The sequence below is a fragment of the Lichenostomus cassidix genome, chromosome 24 (genome assembly GCF_008360975.1).
Source record: "Lichenostomus cassidix isolate B80296 chromosome 24, HeHo_3.0, whole genome shotgun sequence".
In the NCBI taxonomy this organism is placed as follows: domain Eukaryota; kingdom Metazoa; phylum Chordata; class Aves; order Passeriformes; family Meliphagidae; genus Lichenostomus; species Lichenostomus cassidix.
The window spans coordinates 4,468,215-4,494,680 of NC_139504.1; the positions used below are offsets into that span (position 1 = coordinate 4,468,215).

Below are 26,466 nucleotides of genomic sequence, written 5' to 3' on the forward strand. Positions count from 1 at the left end.
AAAGCACCACTCAAAGACTATTATTACTCTTTTTAGTCCTTAGATGTCATGCTGCAGCCCATTTTCCATAGACACTGGATTTTACAAACCCTACTAATCAAATAAATTCATGGTAATGACAGCTAACTACTCAGTAATGCTAAGGTGTGACTTTCTGTGCAGTTCTTACCCTGCTGGAAGAAACAAAACCCTTTTCCCCCACCTTACAAGTTAAAGAATTCCCAGAGTTACTACAGGGACTTCCAAACAGCCCAAGACAGGGAAAGTGCATCTAAAGCAGATAAGAAACAATTAGAGTCTATTTTAATACCAAGTCAGGAGCAAATCACCAATTAAAACTTCTCAAGAGTAATTATGTGTAAATTCTACCTCTGCTGTTTTCCAATCATAGCAACAGAAACTACAGCACGGTTATAAATAAAACTCATTTGCAAGCAACTGCAGAGACGAGTCACCAGTTCCTCAGCGAGGTCCTGCGAAAAGCAAGAGCCTCCTTTCTTTTATTGGCCTTTAATAAACAGAAAGAAACATAAAGCAAGTCCTGCAGCCGTGCAGTTGCTCAACTCTGAAGTGTGCTTGGAACGGTGACAGGAAGAAAAATACAGTTAACTCGGAGAGTGAAAAAAAATTAATGGCACACAAATGTTTCTTCAGTGTCATAACAGGATACAGCCGAGCTCGGGCTGGCCTTCAGTGGCCAAGCAGAGGCTGGAAATGGCCGAATTTCAGCCCGGCCCCAGCGTGGCCTTGGAAGAATAAAGGCCTTATCTCACCCGGCCATGTGTGGCCGGCCAGAGCAACGCCCAGAGCTGGCCAGTGTCCGGCCAGGAGAGCTCCAGAGGCAGGGAATGTGGGCACACTGCAGCAGCAACAGGAAAACTCCTCCAGCAAACCCACACATGGACCCTAAAGCCCAATATCCCCCACCAAAACCAGCCCAGAAACAGCATCCAGCGATAAAAATCCAACCAAGCACCGCTGACTGGCCAAAAATATTTTTTTTCAGGCTAAAAGACATGGCAAATCTCAGCTAAATGTGGAGCTGGATGAAGCTCAGTCACCTGGCTGATTTTAGATCCCTCTAGGATAAGAAAGGTCCCCTCGATGTGCAGATTTCCTTCCACTAACGATCAAGTCAAGCCAGATGAGCAGCTCAGGGATGTCTACCTCAAAGACTTACTAAGCTCAGCAAGATAAATGCCACCTTAGGAGGCCTCTAAACAAATACAGCATAGCTGAGAGAGGATTAAATTAAGAGGGTGTAAATGTTTACAAACATAAAGGAGCAGAGCAGTGAGGCTGGAGATGAAGAGTTTGATAGGATCCAATGGGCACCAGGACTAGGGAAAGAAAAAAAAAAAAAAAGCAGCTGACAAAGTAAAATGAAGTAAAAGAACATCCTGAGAGGAAGAAGGAGATGTTCAAGTCAGTGTTTAACTCTCTCAAAGCATCAGAAGCCGTGCAAGGCACCACAGCTCTCCTGGACAAAGTTTTGCTGATGTGTTTCTAAGCCTCAAGTGCTGAGTTAGGAGTCCAGCACAGTCAGGAGATAATTTTTTGCCTGCCTGCACCCTTTCAGTGCTCCCCCAAACGCTGATGGGGAGCAGTGTGTGTCAGCAGCTCCTCCAGGAACTCGGAACAGCCATTACACTCTCAGGAGGATTAACATCTGTTCTGCCTTTTTTTGTTTAATGCCTGGTATTCCCCACTCCCCCAGGCACTCACATCCCTCCGGACTGAAGGCACTTGAAGAAAAAGACACCAGAAAACGATGCTGCTTTGGGAGTTCTGATAACAGAATCCCAGCATAACCATTACCAAAATGAACTGGGTTAAGGTTTGGTCCACAGAGAGAGTTATCCCAGACATATCAGATATGAGCTGGCCTGACTGTGTTTCAGCAGTGCCAGACACCAAAATCCATTCAACTTTCATGGGAAGGAGAACAAAAATAAAAGCAGGGAAAAAAAAAAAAAAAGACTTAATATAAACATAATTTCTCATCCTGGCTACAAAACAGCACTACAAATGGCCATTCATACACTCCTAATTTATATATTTTATGCTAATCATGACATCATGAACACAAACAAGAGCTATAAAACATGCTGAGGATGAGACAAGTGCAACCTGGACAAGGGGAATGTCTGACAGCTGTCAAATCATCACCACCTTAAACTGAAGGGATACCAAAGTAACATGGATTTACAGCAGCTCTACATATGCAAAATGCAAATATGTAAAGCTAATATGGAGAAAAACCCAGGCCCAAGCTACCCTATTATATTCCTAATGCCATCTGGCACAGATGCAAGCTGGGTTTTCCTGCTTTAAGGCAATTCCCAGCTCGATCCCAGCAAGGAAGGTGATTGATAAATCCAAAGAGAATTGAACATGTCAGATGATTTATACCACATAGATCTAATGACAGTGGGAGCATGGAGATTATTTATATTGCACCTGCTTTACATCCCAAACTCAAGAGGCAGATTGAAGGAGGCAACACAGAAGCTCCTTGGGCCTGAAGGGAAAAGAAGCTTCTCCCCAAAATACTCCAGGGACAAGTGATCACACAGAATCCCCTGCAAATCCTGCACGGTGCTGGGGATAAAAGGAAAGGCAGAGATCCACATGATGGGAACAAACACCACCATGTCTGGGGTTTGGATGAAAGGCTCAGCCAGGGAATAAATCACAGTTTCATCACAAAGACATCACAATGGTTTGGACTTGAAGGGACCTTAAAGATCATCCAGTTCCACCCCCTGCCATGGGCAGGGACACCTTCCACTATTCCAGGCTGCTCCAAGCCCTGTCCAGCCTGGCCTTGGACACTTCCAAGGATCCAGGGACAGCCATAGTTTCTCTGGGCACCCTGTGCCAGGGCCTGACCACCCTCACAGTGAATAGTTTTTTCTTAATATCCAACCTAACCCTACTCTTTGAGTTGGAAACCATTCCCTCTTGTCCTGACACCCCAGGCCTTTTTAAATAGTCTCCCTCCATCTCCTTCAGGTCCTGGCAGGCCACAACTAGGTCACCCCAAAGCTTCTCTTCTCCAGGCTGAACCATGACCATGACTTTGTACCCCAAGAGCTGGGGCTCCTCAGGCCAGAGGTGAAAAATAGGGACAAGATGAGATCCAGTTTCCCCACATTCCCCCAGCCATCCCAGAAATCCGACTGCCAGGGCTGTGGAGACAGCTCCTCACCTGACATTAAAAGCCTTTTGATCCAAAACCTTAATGGAACACCAAACAGAAACATCCTCCTGACATGACTGAGAGCAAAGGAAATGAGACTTTTTTTTTTTTGGTCTCCGCTGCATTTTCAATTTGGCTGCTCCAATTCAATAATGGAAAGTATTTTGTTTTACTAACAAGTAAATTAAATTCCCTGTTCTCGTGCTTTTCCTTTCCATGCATCACTCAGCTGCCTCTTGGTATGAAAATCCTGTCGTTCTTTTTTGATATCATGCAACTGCCACAAGACATATGGCCTTAAGTATGTAACAAAATCCTCACAAATCCACTGAAATGCCTTTTTACTGTCATTGCCTTGCCTGGTACAGAGAAAAACGTCCTGCAACTCAAGAATCATTCACACACTGCAAAAGTGAAAATTGTGTTAGTACAAACTCCACAATTAATTGCAAAGATTTAATACTCTGTGAACAGTTGTAAACACAGATTGTACACAGTTCTGAGCTGTCTCAGAACTGTCTGGACTGTGCAGGCACTGTGAGGACCTGTGGAGTCACCAAAGGAGCTGGGTTTAAATGAGAACCACACTCAGAGTCTCTCCTGCCCACACCTGGAGCCTAAAATTGGTGAGCTCAGGTTCCCAAAAGCATCAGTGCTCTGCCACAGCTTCTCTGCTGTGCCAGAACTGCTTGCTCATGAGAGGCCAAAGGGAGGCCTTTGCCACACACATTCACACCTTAACCACCAGAGAGACATGATAAAAACACAACAAAACACAATGAAACGTTTTTTTTACAGCACAGCGTCAAAAAAGATACCTTTTCTCATTTAAAAAAAAAAAAAAATCTGAAAACACTCATTCCAGTCACTTGCCTCAAAAGCATATGAAGAGGTTTCCTACTTGATTTTTTTGGTCACACTTTTTTTCCCTGCCACTGCAACATCCCAGCACAACCAAGGCAATTCCCGACTGTAACCAAAGGCACCTGCAGAGCAGCCCAGAGGCCTGAGCAGTATCCACAGCCAGCTTGCTAAGGTAGACACCAGCAGACATTCCTGCTTGTCAACTATCCCTCCTGCCTCACCTGGAGTGACCTCCCTGCAGCACTTGACCCAAGGAGACCCAAGCGCATCCTCCATACGCTCTCTGAGCTCAGGCTCGAGCTGGATCCCAAATTCTGGTCGCTTCTCCTGTTTAAACTTCTCGCAGGAACACTTGCTTTTGGTGTTCCTCCTGGAAGCTGAGTTACCACCCCTGCTTCCTACAAAGTCAGCCTGGCAGGCTTGAAAGCTGTTGGACTTGAAATACTCCGGTTTCAAAGTGAACCCAGTCGCTTTGACAGCCAAGACACCCTTGGTTCCCAGAAACTCGGATTTAATCCTGCTCTTCTGTATCCCGTCTGTCACTGAAGTCACAACGCAAAGCTCTGGGACTATCTCACACTTCAAAAGGAGGAGAAAAAAACAAAATTAAATCCCATTTGATACTGACCTGTCCGTGATTGTGGACTGTGTGCCACTCATTGGAGCCTTTGGCAAGGAGTCGTATTATCCAATTTACATTTTACTCTGATTGCAGCGATATGAAGGAGGCTTTGCCCCTCACATACACCGAGGTTCAGATCCAACCTTGCTCCACAACAGACATGCAGAGGACAAACTCAGTTCAAGGGCAGGAGAAGGCAACAACAACAAAAAAATACAAAAAAAAAAAAAAACCAAACCCAATCCAAAACAACTCCAAAACTCTTCTTGAATATCCAAACCACGGAAGTGGGGCGTGAGGGATAAAGGAAAAACTCCAACAAGAAAAAAACTCCAAAAGGAAAAAGAAACAACAAAACAAGCTCGGCGGACTCGGGGGGGAAAGCAAGGCTGGCCAAGCGGCGGGTGTTCCCCGGCGGGGCCAAGCCGAGCCAAGCCGAGCCGAGCGGAGCCGAGGCCCGGGCCCGTCCCGCCGGGCTCAGCGGCTCAGCGCTCGGGGGGCGGGCGGCGCTCCCCGCCCAAGGCCGGGCCCATCCCCGCTGCCCGCCCGCCCCGACCCCCGCCCGAGTGCGCCCGCAGGGGGGTCGGGCAGGGCGGCCGCTCTAGGCCCGGGGCTCCATCCCCCGCCGCTCCGCCTCTCGCTCCGGCCCGGGACCCAGCGGGCTGCCCGCGCTGCGCTCCGCGCTCCGCTCCGCCGCGGGGCCGAGTGAGTCCCGCCGAGTGCTGCCGCTGCCGGCCCCGCCGCGCTGCTCTCCCGGCCCGCTGGCGGCCCCGCTGCGCTGCGAGAGGCGGGAGCGGCACGGGGAGCCTGCGCCGAGCCGAGCCGGGCCGGGCTCGCCCCTCCCCGGCGCCTCCGGGGGGCTCGTACCTCCGGCCGCCCCGCCCCGCCGCAGATCCCTCCGCCGCCAGCCCGCCCTCCTCTTCCTCCTCCTCTGCCTGGCTTTTTCCTTCCCCTCTTTCCCCTCCTTCTCCTTTTCCCCCTCCTCTTCCTCCCCCTCCTCTTCCCCCGTCCGTGCTGAGGCCTTTTCCCTTCGGGAAGCCTTTTCCAGACCCGCGGGGTCTTTCCTTCTCCGCCTGTCCTCAGCCTCTCCTCCCTCCTCCCGTGTCCCTTCCTCACTCTGTATCCCCAATTCGAGGAGATTTCCCTCTTTCCCCTCTCCGTTCCCCGTGCCGTGTCACCAGCGCTGAGAGCAGGGAGCGCCTCCATCTCCATGGAAAATATGACACCCATGAAACTTGGAGAAGAAAATAAATAAACAGCGTATTAAAACAGTCAAAGCGCCAGGAGCTGTGCAGCGCCGGAGCTTCAGGCAGTCCCAGGCTGTTTGCTCCCAGGCCTTTCCAGGCTCGTGTTCCCTGCATTTCCCACACACGTTTCGTTAGGAATTTTTCTCACAGGTTAAGGTCAACATAAATCCGAGTGCTGATCCCTCCCTGCACAGACATTCCAGACACACTGCAGCCAAGGGGCTGTTCCTGCTCCCCTTCAAAACCTCCAGCACAAAAGGATGAGCAGCACAGGGTATTTGGGCATTTCAATTCCAGCAGGTGTGGATTTCCTCAGCCGCAGCCTCAACGCAAACATTCTTGCTGTAGCTCCCTGCCATTTCTGCCATGTACACCACAGTCTTAGAGAGAAATGCCAGAAATTTACTCTCTCAAATCCACACAATCCCAGAATGGTTTGGGCTGAAAGGGACCTTAAAGCTGATTTTGTCCCAACCCCCTGCCATGGCAGGGACACCTTCCCCTATCCCAGGTTGCTCCAACCTGGCTTTGGACACTTCCAGGATCCACAGCTTCTCTGGGCAATCTGTGCCAACACCTCACCACCCTCACAAGGAATATTTTTTCCTAATATCCCACCTAAACCTGCACTTTGTCAGTAGGAAGCCATTCCCCTTTATCTTGGCACTACAATCAACTTGTTCCCAAACACCTGGAAATAACATCTACATCTTAGAACTTCAGGAAGCTTCCATGCTACTCCTCCAGAAATTAAAGCTCGCGAGCACCACAGATGTGGAATGAAAAGCAGGATGTCTCCTCTGCCAGTAATTCCTTCCCCCTCTGCACAAAGGAACTTGTGGAACATCAGTCCTCCCTAGCAAACGCCAGCAGACTAAAATAACCTTATTAGCTAATCCCAATCATCTAGGACACCATGCTTCTTCCCTTTAATTAATCTTGCCGGGATATACTTCAAAGCCAGGACACTGGACTTGGAAAGAGGCTGGAAAACAGGCTCTGGAAGCTCAGGAGCTGATCCCTCGCTCGGCACACAGGACCATACCTTGCCTGAAGCTACATCCAGCCCGCTGCTGCTGCAACACGGAGTTTTTTCCTGCTGGGAGCGAAGCGAGCGCGGATCAGGAAGCCAGCAGACTGTCTGAGAGTCTGAAGAATTTGTTGTTATGGTGAAGTTCAGAGCAAAGAGGGGAAGTGTGGGATGAAATCATTTTCTACATGATACTTCACATCTATACGCAGGACACTTATACTTCCTTTTTTGGTTTCCTTTTGGGGAAAACAGAGGCTTGGGAAGGAGAAAAAAAAAAGTGTGGGAGTGCAAGACAAGCAGCCACGTCTGCCTCTCCTTCTGCAGCTGTGTGCAACACAGTCCTCAGTGGTGATGAACTGACTGAATGCCTCCATATATCTATATTTATTTATTATACATCTCTTTATTGCATCTTCTCTGCAATAAATCCCTTCCCGCTTTTAACTTTGGGAACATCGAGTACTGTGCCTGGAGAGGGGAAAGCTCCTGGGAGATCTGATTCATGGCAGGGCCAGCATTTGCATATTAGGCTTCGATGCTTTTTTTATTACTTTAATTATATTTTATTGTGCATGACAACATAATGAGAACAATTAGCTGGAGGAAATCCTAAGACATAGATTCTGAAACTGCTTCTCTTTTCTGCAAATGCTGATTTGTTTTGGTTTTTTGTGGGACCTGACTGCAAACTTAGATTAAGATAGATGCCTATTTATGATAATTCCATTTTACAACCTGAAATATGAGGTGTGGAAATCAATAAGCAATTACGCTGTGCCAATTAAAATAGATTTTTTTTTTGTAGTTCTAAAGTTATCACTTCGCCTGGATTTACACACAGAGCCATCCCATGGCAGATGGAGCAAGATGATCTTTAAGGTCCCTTCCAACCCAAAACCATTCTGTGATTCTCTAATTAACCTCCTCAATCTGGTTTCTAGTCCAGAGCAGAGCTAAGCAGCACCCTGAATTGGAGAAGGATGATTCCCATGGAGTAAGACGACTTCTTTTGCCTTAAAATAAAGGTCAGATCCTCGGAGGTGCCTTGTAGGGTCTCCTGTAAACCAAATTAATAGGGAAAGTGTTCAGCGAGGATCCTTTTGCCAAATCCCCTTTCCCAGCCTCGCACCGAGGAGCTGTTGCCATCTGCTGGGAAAGCCTCGAATGGCTCCTCTAACCTGAGCTCCCGGCAGGTAAAAGGTGAGCACTTTGGAAAAAGAAGCATTTGCAAGCGTTTTGGGATCGTGGAGCTCTGGAATGCTCTGAGGGGGTTTGCACCGCTATGGGCTCAGAAAAATCAGGTATAGAAATCAGCAAAAGGTGTTGCTTCAAGATTTTGAGCACGGATAACCAGTGTCTGAAACCGTTTTTCTTCCAGAAAAGTTTCAATTTGTCTTTCAGATGGGAGTGTCACTGAGCTCCACCACAAAAATCAGGAGCAGAAAGACTCTTTTGCTACCTACAAGTAATTAATTTAAAGCCAACAATAAAATGCCCTGGTATTTTGGCCTGTTTTTAATGCTCACCATAAATGGCTGTGCCAGCTCCTGTTTTTCTGCTGCTTTTGGAAGCCAACAGCCAAACCTTTCCACCTTGCACAGCTGGAGGGGAAAAGCACAGGGGAAATCGTTCCCAAGACTTAGAGAGAAAATATTGCACTTCCCAAATGTGCATAGAAATTTGTGACTCCCAAAGAACAGCACGCCTAAACCCAGAAAACACAAATAAATTTGCACTGTGCTCCACATTTCTATGCAATTCCCAAGCCTTTTCTCATCTCACACCTTAAAATTGGCACCTGATTCTCTCCCTCCAGCTTGTCCTGCACCCTGGAAATGCTGGAAATCCACCCAGGGTTGCTCTGTGCTTTTAGGCCACTTGGGACACAATGCTTTGCTGGCTTTGAGACACAGAGAGCCTAATCTATCAGAGCTTCTCCACTGACAGCTTATTACAGTTCCTAAACCTGGATAATCCACGGTGCTGTCAGCATTTTTATAGCCCTAAGCTTGCTTTCCATATCAGCATAATTAAAGCAGCAACCTTTGTGAGGACAGATGAAGCTGCTGGACATTCTGCTGTGAGTTTCCTTCTCTTTCCACATCCTCTGGCTGGAGGGAGAATTTAAAAGAAAGAGGTGTTTGTTGCTGGAGTAAAATCTAAAGAAACTGAATATAATTTCTCTTCACAGTTGAGGATTGTGGCGCTGATCTTAACCTTCTCACACACCACAGAGTTCAAACAACACAAGCACTGCTGAAAACCTGTTATTATTGCTTCACAGAAGCTTTTCCATGCACCTTGATCTGCTATATTCCTTCTTTAAGACATTTCCTAAAGATCTTTTACATTGTCAACTTACCAGGTGCCAAAACTGCCCCTGGAACTGGAGGGAAAAGGGCATTGGTTTCTTTGGACATGACAGACACCATGGTATTAATGGAATAGCAGATTTCAAAGACTTAAAATGCTGCTTTTACATCAGGGCTTGGACTATTGCTGCAAAGGAATAAAGCCTTGAATATCAAAAAATGGCAATTTTTTCAAGTACAAATAAGGAGTTCAGCTCCAAGGAGAGGGCAGAGGACTGAAAGAGGAGGTTAATTTTACAAAGCTCGACTGCAGGGCCAGCAGGAGAAGCAAAAGGCAGGCAGCAGGGTTGCCTGTAAAGAAATAATAGGATGATAAAAATGAAATTAATTGGGTGTAGAGGGGCAGATTTCACTCTTTACAGACAAAGCACCTCTGACCACTGAAAATGCCAGATTTTGTAATTTCTGAAGACACAAAAAGACCTGGGAGACACTTACAGCTCTAAAGGAAAGCTGTGGAACTCTGCTGTACTTTCTCCTCTGCTTCTGGACTACCTCAGAGGTTCAGCAAAGTCCCAACATGAATTCTTGCAGGTCCTGAGACTCCTCCATCCCCCAGCTGGGCTCTGGAAACACAACATCTCCAGAGGGCTCAGCTCTCCTCAGCAGCTGCTCCCTGCCACTGAGGGATTTTGAGCTGGACTTAAGGGTTACAAGCAAACAACTAAATTGGCTTAACTATTTATAGAAGCCAAGACTTTTGGCATGCTGGAGCTCTGGCTGTGGCCATCAGCAAGCAGAGTGGCTGTTCTTCACCAGCACAACACCACTGGTCTTTCCTGGGCAGCAATATTTAGTTAATAAATAAGATCTCACGGTGTGGAAACAAGAAAACAAAGGAAACATTTTTGCTTTTATGCTACTCAATCCCACACTGAATCTTTTATGTTGGAAAAGCCCTCCAACACCATCGAGTCCAACCTGTGACTTCAAAACACCATCCAAAGAGAGAAAACCAATTCCTCATATAATTAAATAATCTTTATTTTTATAAAACATAATACAAAGCATCTACACCATTCACTGGTGGAACATTAGTTGCTATTACACAGTAATTCAGACACAAGTTATTATTTCACACTAGTTCTGCAGTTTCCTCTCACAGTTTGCTCTAGCCACTGTGGGCTAGCCTGAGGACAGGTCCCACCCTGTGCTTGGAATTTGTATTTCTGGGTCAGTGATTCTATGCTGGAGCCCACTAAATGGACTAGGAGGCTTTGCTCTTCCTCCTAAACCCATTGCTAATTGCCCTTTTTTTGTTTAATTTCTAAAGCCTCAACACTGCTCTCCTTCTTCCAACTGAGTTTTTCCCCAGTTCAAAGCAGGAGATTGTATTTCAAAACACCTCCATCCAGGTGTTTCACAGACACTGCAGTCTCTGCCATCCTCACCTGGGCAGCGAGGGGTGTGACCACTGCACCCCAAACCTCAGCAAAGCTCAGAGCCCAAACCATCAGCGCTGCTCAGGAACCTCTCTAGGTGGCCAACAGCAGCTCACCAGAAAGGACCAGCCTGTTCTCACCTCCATTTCTCCAGGACTTGCTGCTGAAAGCTCTCACTCTCTGGTCAGCCTGGCTGCTGAGAATCTTCTGGCTCCACATTCACTGCAATCCTGACCAGGGAAAACCCACCAGCCTCCTTTTCTTCAGCTTGGGGCTCCCTGTGGAGCAGCAGCAGCACAGCTGATCTTTGTGTGCACATCCAGCTCATTCCCTTTGACTCCTACCCTTAAGCACCTTTGCAAAACACCTCCTGATTTTGGGATGTTGGGAAGTGCCACATTCAGGTGACAAAGTGCTGCTGATGGCTCATGGCAGGAAGTGCTTCACTCAAAGCAACTTTTATACAACACAGCGTGACACAAACCACCAGAATTCATCCTGGGTGGCTTGGTGCTGGATGGAAACACCCCACGAGGTAGGTAAGACTGAACCCACTTCCCAGAGTGGGTTTAGTTGAGGCAAAAAGGCTCCTTGACGTGCTCAATAGAGCAGCAGAGCCGGGGAAAAGAACCAGCAAGCCCCAACCAGCCCTTCTTGTCTCCTTTCAAGGCTTGATAGTGCTGGATGAGTCAAGGTTCCTTTTCAGGAGCAGCTCATCGCTTGGCTCTGCTCATCTGAAGGGGTTTTTTGGGGGTTCTTCAGGTCTTTGGCTGCAGCAGGCAAGGCTCAAGCAGAAGGGGCACCTGAGCTGCACTGGAGGCTCAAAGGAAATGCTCAAAATCACAGCAACAACAAAGGAAGAGCTTAAGAACATGCAGTGAAATAAACTCCAGAAGCTGCCAGCTAGGGAGGGTTTTTCCCTGCAAATATGACCAAATAAATAATGCTTATTTTTCCTCCAATGAGGTTGGGTTTTTTTGCTTAAAATAGACCAGATTCTGAGCCTTTCACTTCTTTATATACTAAGCTGTAAAATAAATCTCCCTGACCCTCTAAATGTTCACTTTTATAAAGTGACTCAGATCTAGTCAGGAAGACAGAGTGAAATCAAAGCCCAGGAGTCAAGGCATCAATTCACATGAAGAAGAGTGAAGGTCAGTCTGTGGCTTCCACAGGGTAAATTTGGAGCTGGGCAGCCAGAAATCCCAATTTGGATTTGGGGCACAGCAGAGGGAATTTTGGGGTTCTGCAGACAAAATCAGGGCCTGGCACGCCAGCAAGAAAACCCCTGACTGGCAAGTCCTGATGGGGCTTCTCAAGGTGGTCACCCAAGGAGCTAAAAGAAGTGTTTGTAGGGCAGTTTTAACAGTCAGGGATGAAGAGGGACAAATCAGGAAAGAGTTTCCCTTCTCAGGCTGTGTCTTTGGGTGAATTCACAGAGCACCTAGTCCTGTATGGCGCCAGTGCTGATTAGAGCTTCTGGACACTACAGAAAAATAAGTTTATGTTAATAAATAAGTTATTAAAAGGAGTTAGAAAGGGTAGGAAACAACACCCTACCTAAAATACTGATTGTTTTCTAGAGTCTCGCTCTAGCTCAACCACCAAGTCATTTCTCCCAAAGGGAACACAGGGATAATGAACCAAGTGCAGATAACAACCATTGCTTTGCACTTCTATAGCACCTCTCAAGTGAAAATCTGAAAGTGCATAACAGATGGATCAGCTCCATCCCCCCAAGTCACAGGTGAGGAATTAGGCACAGAGTTAGAGCTGTGTGACTTGCCCAAGGTCACACACCGAGATGGTGGAAGAGCCAGGAATCCCAGCTTGGATGCAACACTAGAACTTGCTCCTTCCTACCAGCATCAAGAGTCACTCTAGCTGCCTAAACTGCACAGGACGCTGAACTTGGGGACCTAGTGTCACCTTCACCTCTCCTCCAAGCTCCTGAAGGACTTGGCTACGAACATCACTATTTACACCTGCGCTGCTGGACTAGTCATGTTTAGTCTATAAAATTAGCCCTTCTTTCACTCAGCGCTCAGGCTGTGCTGACGTACACACCGCGCCAGCCTCTGCCAGGCCAAACACTGCGGATCCAGTGAATCCGTGGCATAGCTCCACGGATTTCAGTGGAGTTACGCCAGGGATAAATTTGGCTCCAGAATTGCTAACGTGCGTTGGCTCCTCTCCCGACAGTGGCATTCCAGGCACGATCCCCCTCCTTGCCAGCCCGGGAACTCGAGGAAGTCTTTGCTCAGCATCCACTCAGTGGCTTTTGAGATGCCCGTTGGCTTTCAAGCCCAGCTCGCGGCTCCGGCGGCTCCTCCACGCCTGGTACTTCCTCATGCTCTTCCTGCGGGCGAAGCGGCAGATGCTGACCATGAACACCCAGGACACCACGTACATGACCACCCCGCCCAGCTTGATGTACCAGCGGGGCCGCGGCGATGCCAGCTCGCAGTACATCAGCCAGGCGCCCATGCCGATGCGCACGCCGGTGAAGAGCACCACGAAGAGGAAATCCACCACGTCCCCCGTGAAGGTGTGGTAGCGGCCCAGCTCCTTGAGGAACCAGCGGGCCTGCAGCAGCGGGTTGGTGATCTCGCTGCCGAAGATGACGGCGTTGACGTCCGCGGCCGACTCGCCCAGCGCCAGGGAGGCGGCGATGCCCACGATGCTCACCAGGTGGTGGGCCAGCATCAGGGCACCCTCCGTCTGGAAGTACACGCACCAGCACAGGTCGAAGATGAAGTAGCCCAAGCTAAGGCACAGCCCGTGCACCTGGAGGGTTGTGTTGGGTGTCCCTGGAACACAAAAACGCCGGACACGGCATTAAAGCGTGGAGATAGCGAGCAGGATGGGAGATGGGGAAGGGATTTGGCTCGCGCTGGGGACAGCTCGGCCACTGAAGTCCCCCCGAGTCACAATACCACAGCTGTTAGCCCAGCAGCTGCACACACGTAATGGCCACACAAAAGGTCACACGCTCTGCCAAACTGCAGCTGGGGAGGGGCATTACACCAGCAAAATACAGTGCCAGGCTCTCCGTCCCTCTGGGGCTTTCCACCACAAAGCAGCTCAGATGTCACTGCAAGCATCAGGCCTGCTGGGGACTGAGGTGGGTGGAGTACCACCGTCACCCACCGCGGGAGGTGGCATCACCGATGTCCTCACTCACCTGGGTGACTCAGGGGCCAGGGGCCGTCGATGAAGCCAATATAAGCGGACAGGCAGGTGGCCAGGATGCCGTGGGTCAGCGTGACCAGCCTGCAGCTCCACTCGATGTTGCGGTGCCTGTAGCGGTGGCAGAACCACTTGTAGAGGCAGAACCAGCCCAGCAGGCTGCAGGCTGCACGCAGGGGCAGCGGGAACATCATCCTGTCCTGGGGACAGCGGGACACAGTGGATCAGAGAGACAAAGTGAGCAGGAGGTCAAGCAGTGTCAGCACAACCCAGCACGGCTTTGCACCAAAACCATCCCAGCACAAAGTGGGCAGAGCTGCTTCCTGATGCTGTTGCTTGCTCCTGAAGATTTTTCTCTGCAGAGGAACTGTGTGAAAATCACTTTACTCTCCTCACTGCAGTCTTTGTTTCATCCTTACAGGCACCAAAACCTCCAAATCTTTTGGATGCAAAAGGATAAGAATCTATATCAATAAAGGTTCTTTTTTTCCAGCAGTAGTTCTTTTATACATCTTCCCTCACTCACTGTGCAATACAGAAATCTCTCAAGCAAAAGACAAACTGCCAGAACAAAATTACAGCACATAAGATATTGCTAAAACCCTCTGAATACATATCACTCTATTCTACACCTCGTTCACATAATGCCTTTCCACGAAATATGTGTCTCACTACTCCTGAGCAGTCAGGGAAGTGCATCAAAAGAAGTTGAGTCAGGCTTTGGGATACAGGAGTTTCCAGTTGTGCAACAGCCAAAGCACCACTGGTACCTCCTGCCCAACGCTGGCCTCACTCCCAGGGCTGGGGAGCACCAAAGGGACTTCACGGGATGAGGAGTCACAGCTGCAAAGCCCAACCTTCCTGTTTGGCCTGTTGGAGCGTTCCCAGCAATGACTGGAGGCTGGGTAAACAAAACCATTATGTTTTAATGGGCCGTGGGAACGTGGGGAGATGAAATAGGGGTGGGATTAACTGCTCTGAGCAGGCATTTCCATTCACATCCCTGCGCTCGAGGTCCAGACTCAGGGCAGGCAGAACTCTGACCTGACAGAAGGGATTGACCAGCTGGAGAAGGCTGGTAGAAAGAAGAATGAGCATTTAAACATGCTGAGGTGTTTTCCACACCTGTGAGAAGGTATTCTCCATCCCCTGGAAGGAATCACAGAATATCCTGAGCTGGAAGACACCCACAAGGATCACAGAGTCCAGCTCCTGGCACTACCCAGACACCCCAACAACCCCACCCTGTCCATTCCTGGAAGCATCGTCCAAAGGCTCCTGGAGCTCTGGCAGATTTGGGAATGTCACCATTCCCTGAGAAGCCTGGTCAGTGCCAATCACCCTCTGGGGGAAGAACCTTTTCCTGATATCCAACCTAACCCCCCCCAGACACAGCTCCAGCCGTTCCCTTAGGAAGAAAGCAGGGAGCTTTCTACCAATTGCACATCAAAGATCAACATTTAATAGCTTTAAACTCAAAGAGACGAAGTATATATTAGATATTGGGAACAAATTCTTCCCTGTGAAGGTGGGGAGGCCCTGGCACAGGGTGCCCAGAGAAGCTGTGGCTGTCCCATCCCTGGAAGTGTCCAAGGCCAGGCTGGACAGGGCTTGGAGCAGCCTGGGAACCCATGGCAGGGGTTGGAACAAGATGAGCTTTAAGGTCCCTGCCAGCCCAAACAATTCTGTAATTTGTCCTTAGCATACACAATATATGCACACTAGAAAGGCCAATACAATTTAAAAAGCAGCAATAATTGTGGAATAATAAGTAACAAATAATTATATATACTATACATATAAACAATGAATAAATAACATCTAACCATCTATAAAATTATGTATTTTCCTATATTATTATACATTATTACGCAGATATTATAATTTGCATCACCAGCAGCAATGAGGCCCTGAATGAAAGCATCCTCCACAATAAACACACGTGCCTAAAAACCCGGCGCAGAGCAGCCCGAAAACGATTAAAAACCAGATGACCACCTCCAGCAAAGCACCGTTATCCCTTTATCCACATTTTTTTCAGTGCAGAGGATAAAATGGAGGAGCGCAGGGAGCTCCAGCACCAACCGCAGCCGCGGGGCATCGCCTGCGCAGCTCCCGCCCCATCCTCCCGCATCCCGCGGGATGCAGAGACCGCCCGTCCGCATCCCGCCGGCATTCCCGCACCCCGGGGACAGCGATGGGGACAGGGATGGGGACAGGGATGGGGACAGGGACTGACCCTTCCCCAGCACCCACCTGCCGGGCCGCGCTGCCGGGGCCGCCCCGGAACACGGAGCGAGCGGCGGCGGCCGAGGGGCACCTGGCGGCCGGGAGGAGGGACGGCAGGGATGGGGAGGAGGAGGAGGAGGAGGAGGGACGGGGGGAGGGAATAGGGGCGGCGGGATGGGAGGAAGGGCGACCCGCCGCCGCCGCCGCGGCCCCGCAGCGCATCCCGCGGGAGCAGCGCCGCTCCGCAGCATCCCTGCGCTCCGTGCAGCAACCCTGCGCTCCCCGCAGCATTCCTGTGCTCCGTGCAGCATCCCTGCGCTCCCCGCAGCATTCCTGTGCTCCGTGCAGCATCCCTGCGCTCCCCGCAGCATTCCTGTGCTCCGTGCAGCAACCCTGCGCTCCCCGCAGCATCCCTGCGCTCCGTGCAGCAACCCTGCGCTCTCCGCAGCGCCATGGAATGCCCTGGAATGCAGAGGACACAGGAGGATCAGAGCCACAGACACACAAGCGATCCCTCCCTGGGCATCCCTGGCAGAGTTTCCTGCAGCTCTGGCAGCTTTGGGGCAGTGAGCATTCCCTGGGGAGCCTGGGCAGTGCCCAGCACCCTCTTTTCCTAATATCCAACCTCAACTCCCTCCCGGCAGAGCTCCAGCCGTTCCCTCAGGTCCTGTCCCTGGTCATCACAGAGCAGAGATCAGATCTGCCCTGGGAGGAAGCTACAGACCCCAAATATGCTCCTCCTCCAAGCCAAGCGCTCCCAGCCACGCCCCACATGGCCCCTCCAGACCCTTCATCACCCAGCTGCCGGGCCACCTCATGTCCCCAGAGGCCACACGGAGCATCTCTGCCGCCTGGGGACACAGCAATCAGTCCCACACCCCTTTCCCAGCCGCTCCAATCACCCCGCGTGTGCCGCGGAGATAACAAACCCAAAGCACACCCAGGGTTTGCTCTCCCCGTGCCCGGGCAGTGCCCGATGTGAACATACCGTTCTGCAGGTCCCAGGTGACATCCCCGAGGGGTTTGTCACCCAGAATGGAGCTTCAGCAGGCGGGGAGAGCTCCCTGCCCTGCCCTGGCCATCCCCTGCTCATGCAGCAGCCACAAAGCCCAGCAATTTCTTCTCCCTGCAGGCATTCAGTGCTGCCCATTCTCTCTCCTGCCTTCCACATCCAAAATTCAGGGTTTAAGCAGGACACCTAAAGCAGCTGCAGAAGGTTCCTCCACATTTCATAAGTTACAGCCAAAACAAACTCTCACACCCCAAAACGTGGCTTTGGTTTTTTCCTTCATCCCCATCAAATTTGAGCTTTTGAAACACAGACGGTGGGAGTGGCCTGAGCTGCCTCTTACAGCACTTATAATAAGTGTTTTCTGCTGGGTATTCAACCAGATACAGATCTTACTTTTCCAGTTCAGGCCAGGCACAGGTTCCTACTGCTCCAAAATGCTCATCCTTCTGCTATTTCAGCACATCCTCATGAGCATTCATAGTGCATTTCCTTCTCTTCCTAGGACAAATCTTGGGTCTCATCTTGCTTTCCCCCACCTTGGCTGGGCCAGGGCCCCTCCAGCAACCTCAGTAAAAGGTTTAATATTTATCTTAGGACAAAAAAAAAAAAAAGTGGGGACAGACAGAAAATTATAGGGGTGATGGTTTCATGTTAGGAGGATGTTTAGATGGAATATTAGAAAGAAATTCTTTACTGTGAGGGTGGTGAGAGGCTGGGATGGAATTTCCTGAGAAGCTGTGGCTGCCCTGAAGTGTCCAAGGCCAGGCTGGACAGGGCTTGGAGCAACCTGGGATAGTGGCAGGGGGTGTGGAATAAGATGATCTTTACGGTCCCTTCCAACCCAAACCATTCTGGCATTCTGTGAATATTGAGCAGCCAGGGAGAAAAATAAAGATGCTCACAGAAGAGTCCTCAAGGTCCTAAAAAGGCACAGAGCATTCAGTGCAGGAGGCAGAACACACAGAAGTTTTGGGCTGGATTTTTTTCTAGTGCCAACTTTGCACGGTGAGGTGCAAGGTGGCAAGTTAAATCATCTCCCCGTGGATTGTACCAGAAGTGAGGTGCAGCTTTATACACCAATTTTCCTGTTTGCTTTGTGCAGAGTCAGCCATTTCAATGGGCTGGCTCTGCAGATGAACAGAGTTCAGCAAAACAGCTCAGGGCAGGAACCTCTGCAAACAGTTGTTTGCACTCTGCTGCCTCATTTAGCACAGCCACAGCCTCCCCCAGCTGCACATCCTTCCCTCTGCTCCTCTGGACCTGTTCTGAGCAGAGCTGACAGCACTGAAAAGCATCACAGAATGGATTTATTATCTTACCCACACTGGGAAACTCCTTGTCCACAAATAAACTGGGAATAAACAAGAGCTGGAAACCTGGGAGTTCAACAGGCTGTTATTAAAACTGAGTTTTTGGGACTGTAAAAGCCTTCAAGGACATTTGATGGATAAAAAGCAGGAACCTGCATTAAAAATCCTCACCAGCTCACTCCTTCCCAAACTGCACAGAGGGAATGAGTGACTTGGCATCCTCAGCCTTCCCTCAAAGCCCTTTGCCTCATCCCTCACTCCATCTGCCTCCTCAAGACCCAGAACAAAAGAAGTCACAGCAAGCGTTCCTTTTTATAAAGAAAACACGACTTTATTAGAAATCCCATCACTCAGAGGAGTTTTTGGAAGAGCACAGTGACCCTGGCAGGTGCCCACACCTCAGGAGGGCAAGGCTCCTGCTCGCCTAAAAATACTGGCCCAGGAACTCGCCTGGATTCACAGCTGCAATGCTTTCAGTGGATGTGTCAAAAGTGAGGTTATTTCAGGGCATTTTTTAATCTCTCCAGGCACCTTGAGGAGCCCCAGCCAAAGGCTGATATCTGCCCTGAGCAGAGGCAAAGTCAGAGAGATAAGGGGAGGGGAGGAGCTGCTAATGCTGCATCCCCACAGTTCCTCAGCTCTCAGTGAGGCTTTTATAGGAGACTAAAACTGAGCCGTGGCCTTAAACAGAGGGAAATTCACATTAAAACCCCAGGGGAAATGTCAGAACACGATTCTGAGAGGTAAAGAAAACGAGACAACTGTTCCACACTTCGAGCCTGCTGGTGTGGAGCAGATGTCACACTGAGATCTGCCTAAACATTGCTGCCACTCCTGGAAAAAAATCACATTTTTGACTCATTAGCCATGAATTCAGCTTAAGTGGCTGTAAATGAGCCAACCCCGGGAGAGAAAGAGTATCCGGGAGGGCTCTTCTCTATCCTCTCTCTCCCACAAAAAGCCTGATTATTCTTTATAAGCAATCCAAGGCTAGGACAACACCTGCTCACAGAGTTTAATGGCAGAAGTCTAATTCCTGACTCTTTTTGCAAGGGCCTGAGTCAATCCCAGTGGATTCACTCTGCTCTGAGATCAGCACCTGCCTGAATGCAAATATTTAAAAAAAAAAAAAAAAAAAGAGGAAATGTGTCTTTAAAAACAACGAGGTAAAACACTGCCTCACCTCGAGTACCATCACTTCACACTCTCAAAGGACAGCTCTCCTACAGCCCTGCAAGCACTTCAGTCTTGTTCAGAGCCTTTCACTCAAGTACTTAGCCAAGCACGTTGTCCAAATCCAGGATTAAGGAGAGTGAGGCTCAGGAAATCCTTGCCAGGTCAAACACCTTACCCAGTCCCACTGGCAGGAAAGTGGTTTTTTCCATACTTGATTTTCTCTACACTGTCAAAGAATTGTACCTTGGAAATGAGGACAGAACATACAGACTGTGCAATTGTTGGTTGCAGACTGATCAGGTCTGGCACTGCCACCCTCCTTGAGAAGTCAGGGAATCAGGGTCAGGTTCCTCAGGTTTCCACTCAAATCCCTCTTCTCTCAGCTTTTCCATGTTCCTAGTGCTGATCCATCTCCTCCAGGGGCAGCAGAAAGTCAATTCCATGTCATTTCAGGAGTTCTTTTCCCAGGAACAAGCTCCAGCAGCCAGGCCCCAAACCCAGGGGATCATCCTCCACAACCCATCAACGAGCAGCCAAGAAGTTCCCGCAGGTCAATTCCTACTCCCGCAAAGACCGCGTGTCCCGAGAAGGAGCTTTTTTCCCCATTTTCCTCCTCACAAAGCGACAAATTTCAACCATGAACCCCAAGGACACCACGTACATGGCCAAACCCCCAGCCTTGAGGAGCCAGTTGGGCTCAGGGGACGTCACCATCCCGTACATGATCCACGCTCCTCCCGCGATCCGCAGCACCAGGAAGAGCAGCACGAAGAGGAAATCCACCACTTTGCCCAGCCACGTGTGGTAAAATCCCATTTCCCTCAGGAACCAGCGGGTCTGGAGCAGGGGGTTGGTGATCTCGCTGACAAACACCACGGCGTTCACCTCCGTGGCGGATTTGCCCAGCCCCAGCACCAGGACCATGCCGCAGATGCTCAGGGCGTGGTGCAGCAGCATCAGGTCCCCCTCGGTCTGGAAGTACAGGCACCAGCCCAGGTCGAAGATGAAGTAGCCCAAGGTCAGGGAGAGCACGTGGGTCTGGAGAGGGGTGTTTGGTGAGCCTGGAATGGAAGATGGGTGTGAGCCTGGGGCCTTGTTGAATTAATCTCATTTTGCTGCTTTATAGACCAGCACAGGGTGAGTGTGGCTCTTTCCTCCTAAATTTCCAGCCTTGTCCTACAGGCCAAGTGCCAGAAATTAGGGATATTTGGTTCTGCTTCCTCTTCACACCCCAGCCGGCCCAGCAGGCCCATCCCATCCTGCCCCCCTGCTCTCCAACCTTTTAAAAAAGCAGGGATGGAAAGCCAGACCTCTATCAGCAGAACTGAGATTTAATGGTAAAAAAACATTAAATTTTGAGCTTTAATGGTAAAAAACAGCCAACAAAACCCTGCAGCCAAATGTTGGGAGTTATTACACCCTTCAAGATGGATGGGAAAGCACTTTGTTCTCAACGCTTTGCTGCCCCTGATGCTGCAATAAACTCAAGCTGCCAACCCGAAAACTTCCCAATTTGTACGTGGATAAACCAAAAATAAAAATAAAAGAACAGTGGGAAGCAGTTGTAAAAGCAGGGGAATGAAACAAAATCCTGTCCCAAACACACACCTGGAAGAGGAGAGCAAATAAACTCCTCCCTCCACCTGTGACAGGTGAGCACAGGTGAGGTGAGTCTCTGCATTTACCTGCATGGGTCAGAGGCCAGGGGCCATCCAGGAACAGGACGTAAGCAGACAGGCAGGTGACAATGACCCCGTGCAGCAGGGTGACCAGGCGACAGCTCCACTTGGAGGAACGGCGCCTGTTCCAGTGGCACAGGCAGCTGTACAGGCACAGCCAGGTGACAAAGCTGCAGGCCACCTCCAGGGCGATGGGAACCATCCTGCTGGACACAGAGGGACAGTGCCAGGAGGGCAGCAAGCCGGGACCATCCTCCTCCCTATCCACTCAGGGAAAGCCCGGACAGGGTGGGGAAAAACCCCACAACCAACCCAAACGAGCCAAACAACCCTTCCTCCCCCCTCTGCCGAGCCCCTCTTTGGCACCACTTCCAGATACCCAAAACCCGAACGGGAAAACCACAATCCCAACCTCCCTCTGCCAAAGCGCCTCTTCCCTCGGGGACCGTGACACCCTCGGGGACACCCGGGGAGGGACCAGAGCCCATCCCCAGCTCGGCACGGCGCTGGGGACACCCGAGAAGCCCCAAATGCTCACCCCGCTGCGGCTCTGCGCGCCCGGCAGCTGCTGGGCTGGGGCTGCCCGGGCGGGAGGCGGTGCTGGGCACTCCCCGAGCCTTTTATCATCCTATCCTGCCCTGCCCTGCCCTGCCCGCCCCCCGCGGCATCCCCGAGGATGCTCTGCTCGCCCTGCCCCGCTTTACCTGCCCCGGAGGCGGCGATGCGCGGAGCGGAGCTGCGAGCCGCGGGGCAGCGCCGAGCCGAGCCGAGCCGAGCCGAGCCGAGCCGAGCCGAGCCGAGCCGAGCCGAGCAGGGCAGGGCAGGGAGGGGAACGGGGCGGGAGGAACGGGACAGGCGGTCGGTACCTCCGCCCAGCCTCCGCTCCCCGGCTGGAGACGTCCTGGAGGGCTCTCGGGTTTAATTTGGGCTGTTTGCCTGTCTGGTGATGGAGAATAAAGCTGGATCAGACAAGAAGGGAGCTGCTGTTGCCCTAGTTATCTTTTTTTTTTTTTTCCCTTTTTTTTACTTTTTTTTTTTTTTTCTGAGTGTCCTGCAGTCCTCTTTCACTCTTTCTACCACGTGGGTGTGCAGGGACACCTCAGTGCTGTGATTTGGCAGGGAGGGAGGATGACACAGGACTCAGAGGGGTTGGCCAGCTCGGGCGCGGGGCTGGGAGTGGCGCTGGACACTCGGTGCTCAGGGAGAGGTGACACACAACGTGCAGAACAGGATGAGTGAGCCAGGAGCTGAGCCGGGGCCAAGCTCAGGGCTAGGAGGGAGTGAGTAACCAGGACAGGGCTGTGCTTCCTGCAAGCCCTGCCAGCCGGCTTGCTGTCAGCTCTGTGGCATTCCTGGTGACTCGATTTACTCTAAAATCTCACATTGTGTTCCCCAAACGAGCCAAACCTTTCCTACAGCCAGAGCTCTGTGCTGGGAGTGAAACCACTGAGAGGACAAGAACTTTTCTCGGTGGTCTCTAAGCTCTGCTGGGTGTGCTGCACTCCACAGGATGCTCCTCTGTGTTATACATCCAAATATTCTTTTAGCTGGATCATGGATTATAGGTTGTTCATATATCTGAGACAAAACTTGCTGGGTTTTCTTCTCCTTTTCTGGCATTTTGGCCCCTTCTGTGAAATAAAGTCATCATTAATTCATATATCTGCTGCAGTGTCTGTCAGCAGAGGGAGAAGTCAGGAATATTTGTCCATCTGCCAGTCTGAGGCTGCCAGTGCAGTTGTGAATGAGCAGACCACAGAGAAAAATAAAAGATGAGTGGGGTTGAACCCCTTACACTCCCCAGGGATGGGGATGGGACGACAGAGGTGTTCTCAGGTGACTCAGGTGACAGCTGGCTCTGCACTCACTGCTGGTTTGTGTCACTGGGGTTTGTGTCACTCATCCCAAGGCTGGAGGAGCTCTTTTCCCTGGAGAAGAGCAGCACAGAGAGCATGGAGCTGCTCAGGCACAGGAGCTGCTCTGCTGCCAGCTCAGGAGGTCACTGAGTTCTCTCAGGGACCAACTGCTCCCTGCCTTGTTCCTCTGGGGCTGCAGGAGGTGACTCTCCATCCTGGAAAGCTGGAATTTCCTGCTCTGTTTATTTGAAATCCCTCAGATGCTCTCCTGTGAGACTGGGAGTGTTCCTGGATGGCAGGGGAATGAAACTCCTTCCTTTCCAACCAGAGCTTTTTGTGGAATAAACTGCTGCTGTTTGTTTTCCCACTCAGGCCGAATTTATCAATAAATCCATGGATTTGTCTTGGTGTTTGTAAACTTTGTGGAGGAGATCAACCCTCAGGATGTGTCTGCACAACACCTGGAACAGCCTGGCCTTGAGCTCAGCAGAAATATTCACCAGCAGCTACCATTATTCAGCTTTTAATACATTGGTATTTTCCCTCCCAGCTTTCGGAAATGCCATTCCAAAATTTCTGCAAATTATGTGGAGGAATTTCTGAGAAGCAAATGGAATAATCCTTGGCAGTTAAGAGCCAGATTTGGCTCTAATTCTATCTTCTCAAGGCTCTCAGAGCACATGCATGTAGAGTAAATTGTAAATTTATTATTGGAAATAGCTGATTTAACATTATTTTTGGTCTCTTTTGACCAAGAGGCTCACAAACCTCTGGAAGTCTGGACCATGTCACCTGACTCTGAGGGTAAAACCCAAATTACAGCTCAGCTCCCAGGAGGTGATGCAGGAATTACTGGGGAAAATGTGAAGGCCAAGGTTATGCAGACAATCAGTGCAATAATTGCTTAGAGTCTATGAAATAATTTGAGATTTTCACAGTAGGAATGAGCTGGAAACTACAGCTGTGCTGAGGTTTGGGTTGATAAATGTCCTCTGTGCTGGCTGGCAGGAGAATCAGCTGGGATGTTCATCATTCCCTGAACTCTCCTGTTTAGCCCAAATTGAGCACTGGGAGGAGGAAATTGGATTTTCATCACCATTCCTACCAGGGATCAAGTCCTTTGTCCAAGTTGTGCAGGAAGTGAAATAAGACTGAATGTCCCAAAGGTTCACATTGGTGGTTTAAATTTGTTCTTCTCATCTGCTGATCTTTAAATATCCATAGAAGCCAAAATTAATTAAAAATAAGGAAAAATGAAAGAGTGGAATTGTCTTAGCCCTGTGCCATGGCAGCCAGGAGAGTTAAATTAACTCTTCCCATCTACATTTCTCACTTTCCCAACATGGTTTTTTTTTTTTTTTAATCACAAGAGATTTTGTGGGAAAAAAGTTTCATTTAATTTTAATGTTTTCACTAAAACCAGAGATGATAAAATTATTTCAGTTAGATGTAAATGAGTAATGGGGGAATCCAGAAAGCAGAAATAGTTTCTCCCTTTTTTTGTGACAGAACAAAAACTTATTTTAATATTAAAAAAAAAAAGAGAAATGTTAGCTGATCTTTTCCAGTCCCTATTTCCATAACCAAACCTCACTCTGAGGAACAAATTCTGTGTACAGTGGGAATGGATGGCTCAATACTTTGTGTGAAAGCAGCTGATAAACTTTTAAGTTCCACAAACTCCCTAATTCACCCTACAGGACTGGGTGAGGAGGATAAGACAGAACTGATCAAACTTTTTTTTCCCAGAAGTGACAAAGGATATTTTTTACTAAAAAAAAAAAAAAAATCATATATAAAAAAAGGCTCATATTTATCTAGGAAGAAAAAAAGCAATCAGAAATAAAAACCCCCAAATTACTACTCAAAAATGTCTATTTACAGTCTGTGACTCAGATACTCATTGACTTTAATTCCACTGAATTAATTGCTTGTAATCACAGACAAACAAGAATTTGTATGATTTCAACAAAATTAAATATCTGCCTCTTCCCAGGCAGAGAGTTGCAAAGTAACCTCAATTTTCCTGACGACAGGCTGTGAAAATTGACTTTTCCTTTGGAATCTCCTGGAATTCCCAAGCACACTCCAACCTTAAGGAATACAACGTGATCAGAAAAACGCAGAGCAGAAAATAAATTCCTTAGAGCTCAAAGAGCAGCACACAACTCAATAACAGGGTGCTGTTATTTGGTATCAGAGAAAACCCCAAAAAAAAGTAAATGAAATTAAAAAGAGAAGGTCAAGGCTCTCATCCCACCAAATCAACACAAATTCCATTTCATGGAACCAGAATTTCCCCCAAGGATTCCACAGGGAGCAATAATAACAACACCTGGACACGACATTTTTGCAAAAGACAATTTTTTTTTTTTGTTTGGCTTTTTTTTTTTTCAAAAAGGAAAAAAAAATTAAGAAGGCTCTAAAATACTTAATTAAAAACAAAAACAAACAAAAAAAAAAGGAAGAAAAACAGGGCAAGGCGGGGGAAGAACAAAGAGCACCTTTGGAAAAGGGAGCAGGAGGCGCAAAGCGAGGGGATCGGGAGCGGAAAAAAAAAAAAACCCCAAAAATCTCCCATCCGGACACACAGGGCTGCGGTGAAATGAACTCAAACCTCGGCTCAGTTTGGGGAGTGTGCGTGACAGGAACAGCAGGAGAGACCCTCCTTCCTTTCGGGGAGCTCTGGGGAGGGGCAGAGAGGAATTCCTGGCACGGGGATGGAGAGCTGCAAGCGCAGAGCCATGCGAGGAGAGCGAAGCGAGGAGCCCAAGCTGGACAGGAGGTGTCACCTCCTGGGCTGGGGAGGTGGTGGCTGCACTGTGAGTCCCTGGAAGTGCCACTGCTGGGGGTCCCTGGCTCGGGGGGCAGCTGGAAGGCACTGGAGGCCCCCAGGGAGGTTCCTAGAGGGGTTGGTTGGTTGGTTGGTCCGTGGGTTGGAGTTCCTCTCCCCCTGGCTGGAGGAGGCAGATCAGTGGAGGTAGGTAGGTTGGTTCCATCGGTACCAGGATCTGTTTGCAGCACAAATCATGGATAAGTTTAACTCACCAGTCATTAAAATCCACATTCAACAAAAAAATTTGCACTTACAGCAACAAAAAACACGACAGGACAGCTAAGTTAAACAGAAAGGAGTAAAGAAAAAGTTCCCAATATCAAATCCACAAATAACATCACAAGGCAAAAAGACAAACTACACAAAATCCACCCCTCAGCCCTTCACTACCAATTTCCAGCTACCATTCTACTTAAAAACATGATTTAATACTTGTTTTGCCTGTTATTTCTCCCAA

At 49.3% G+C, this 26,466-nt stretch overlaps 4 protein-coding genes across 8 annotated transcripts in view; all 4 read right to left on the reverse strand.

The window, feature by feature from the left end:
• Positions 1-5,499, reverse strand: part of ARHGEF12 (Rho guanine nucleotide exchange factor 12) — a 69,933-nt gene extending 64,434 nt beyond the window's left edge. For both annotated transcript variants that reach the window (XM_085081755.1, XM_085081753.1), the window contains exon 1: positions 4,695-5,499. In XM_085081755.1, coding sequence (XP_084937881.1) covers positions 4,695-4,726 — 32 coding nt within the window. In that variant the 5' untranslated portion in view covers positions 4,727-5,499. The remainder of the gene's footprint in view (positions 1-4,694) is intronic.
• Positions 5,500-10,299: 4,800 nt separating this feature from the next.
• LOC146427514 (TLC domain-containing protein 5-like) lies at positions 10,300-16,448 on the reverse strand. Of its 2 annotated transcripts, none has more exons than XM_085081757.1 (3): positions 16,168-16,448; positions 13,907-14,111; positions 10,300-13,532 (listed from the first exon to the last, which is right to left on the reverse strand). In XM_085081757.1, the coding sequence occupies exons 1-3, from the start codon at positions 16,429-16,431 to the stop codon at positions 12,994-12,996; spliced, it is 1,008 nt and encodes a 335-aa protein (XP_084937883.1). In that variant the 5' UTR covers positions 16,432-16,448; the 3' UTR covers positions 10,300-12,993. The 2 variants fall into 2 exon arrangements, with proteins under 2 accessions (XP_084937883.1, XP_084937884.1); XM_085081758.1 differs by having other exon boundaries at positions 13,907-14,350; positions 16,168-16,217.
• Positions 16,449-19,585: 3,137 nt separating this feature from the next.
• On the reverse strand, positions 19,586-22,003 carry LOC146427515 (TLC domain-containing protein 5-like). Of its 2 annotated transcripts, none has more exons than XM_085081760.1 (3): positions 21,856-22,003; positions 21,324-21,520; positions 19,586-20,699 (listed from the first exon to the last, which is right to left on the reverse strand). In XM_085081760.1, the coding sequence occupies exons 1-3, from the start codon at positions 21,942-21,944 to the stop codon at positions 20,197-20,199; spliced, it is 789 nt and encodes a 262-aa protein (XP_084937886.1). In that variant the 5' UTR covers positions 21,945-22,003; the 3' UTR covers positions 19,586-20,196. The 2 variants fall into 2 exon arrangements, with proteins under 2 accessions (XP_084937886.1, XP_084937885.1); XM_085081759.1 differs by having other exon boundaries at positions 21,324-21,523; positions 21,856-21,940.
• Positions 22,004-25,663: 3,660 nt separating this feature from the next.
• Positions 25,664-26,466, reverse strand: part of POU2F3 (POU class 2 homeobox 3) — a 38,804-nt gene continuing 38,001 nt past the window's right edge. For both annotated transcript variants that reach the window (XM_085081778.1, XM_085081779.1), the window contains one exon: positions 25,664-26,184. In XM_085081778.1, coding sequence (XP_084937904.1) covers positions 26,145-26,184 — 40 coding nt within the window. In that variant the 3' untranslated portion in view covers positions 25,664-26,144. The remainder of the gene's footprint in view (positions 26,185-26,466) is intronic.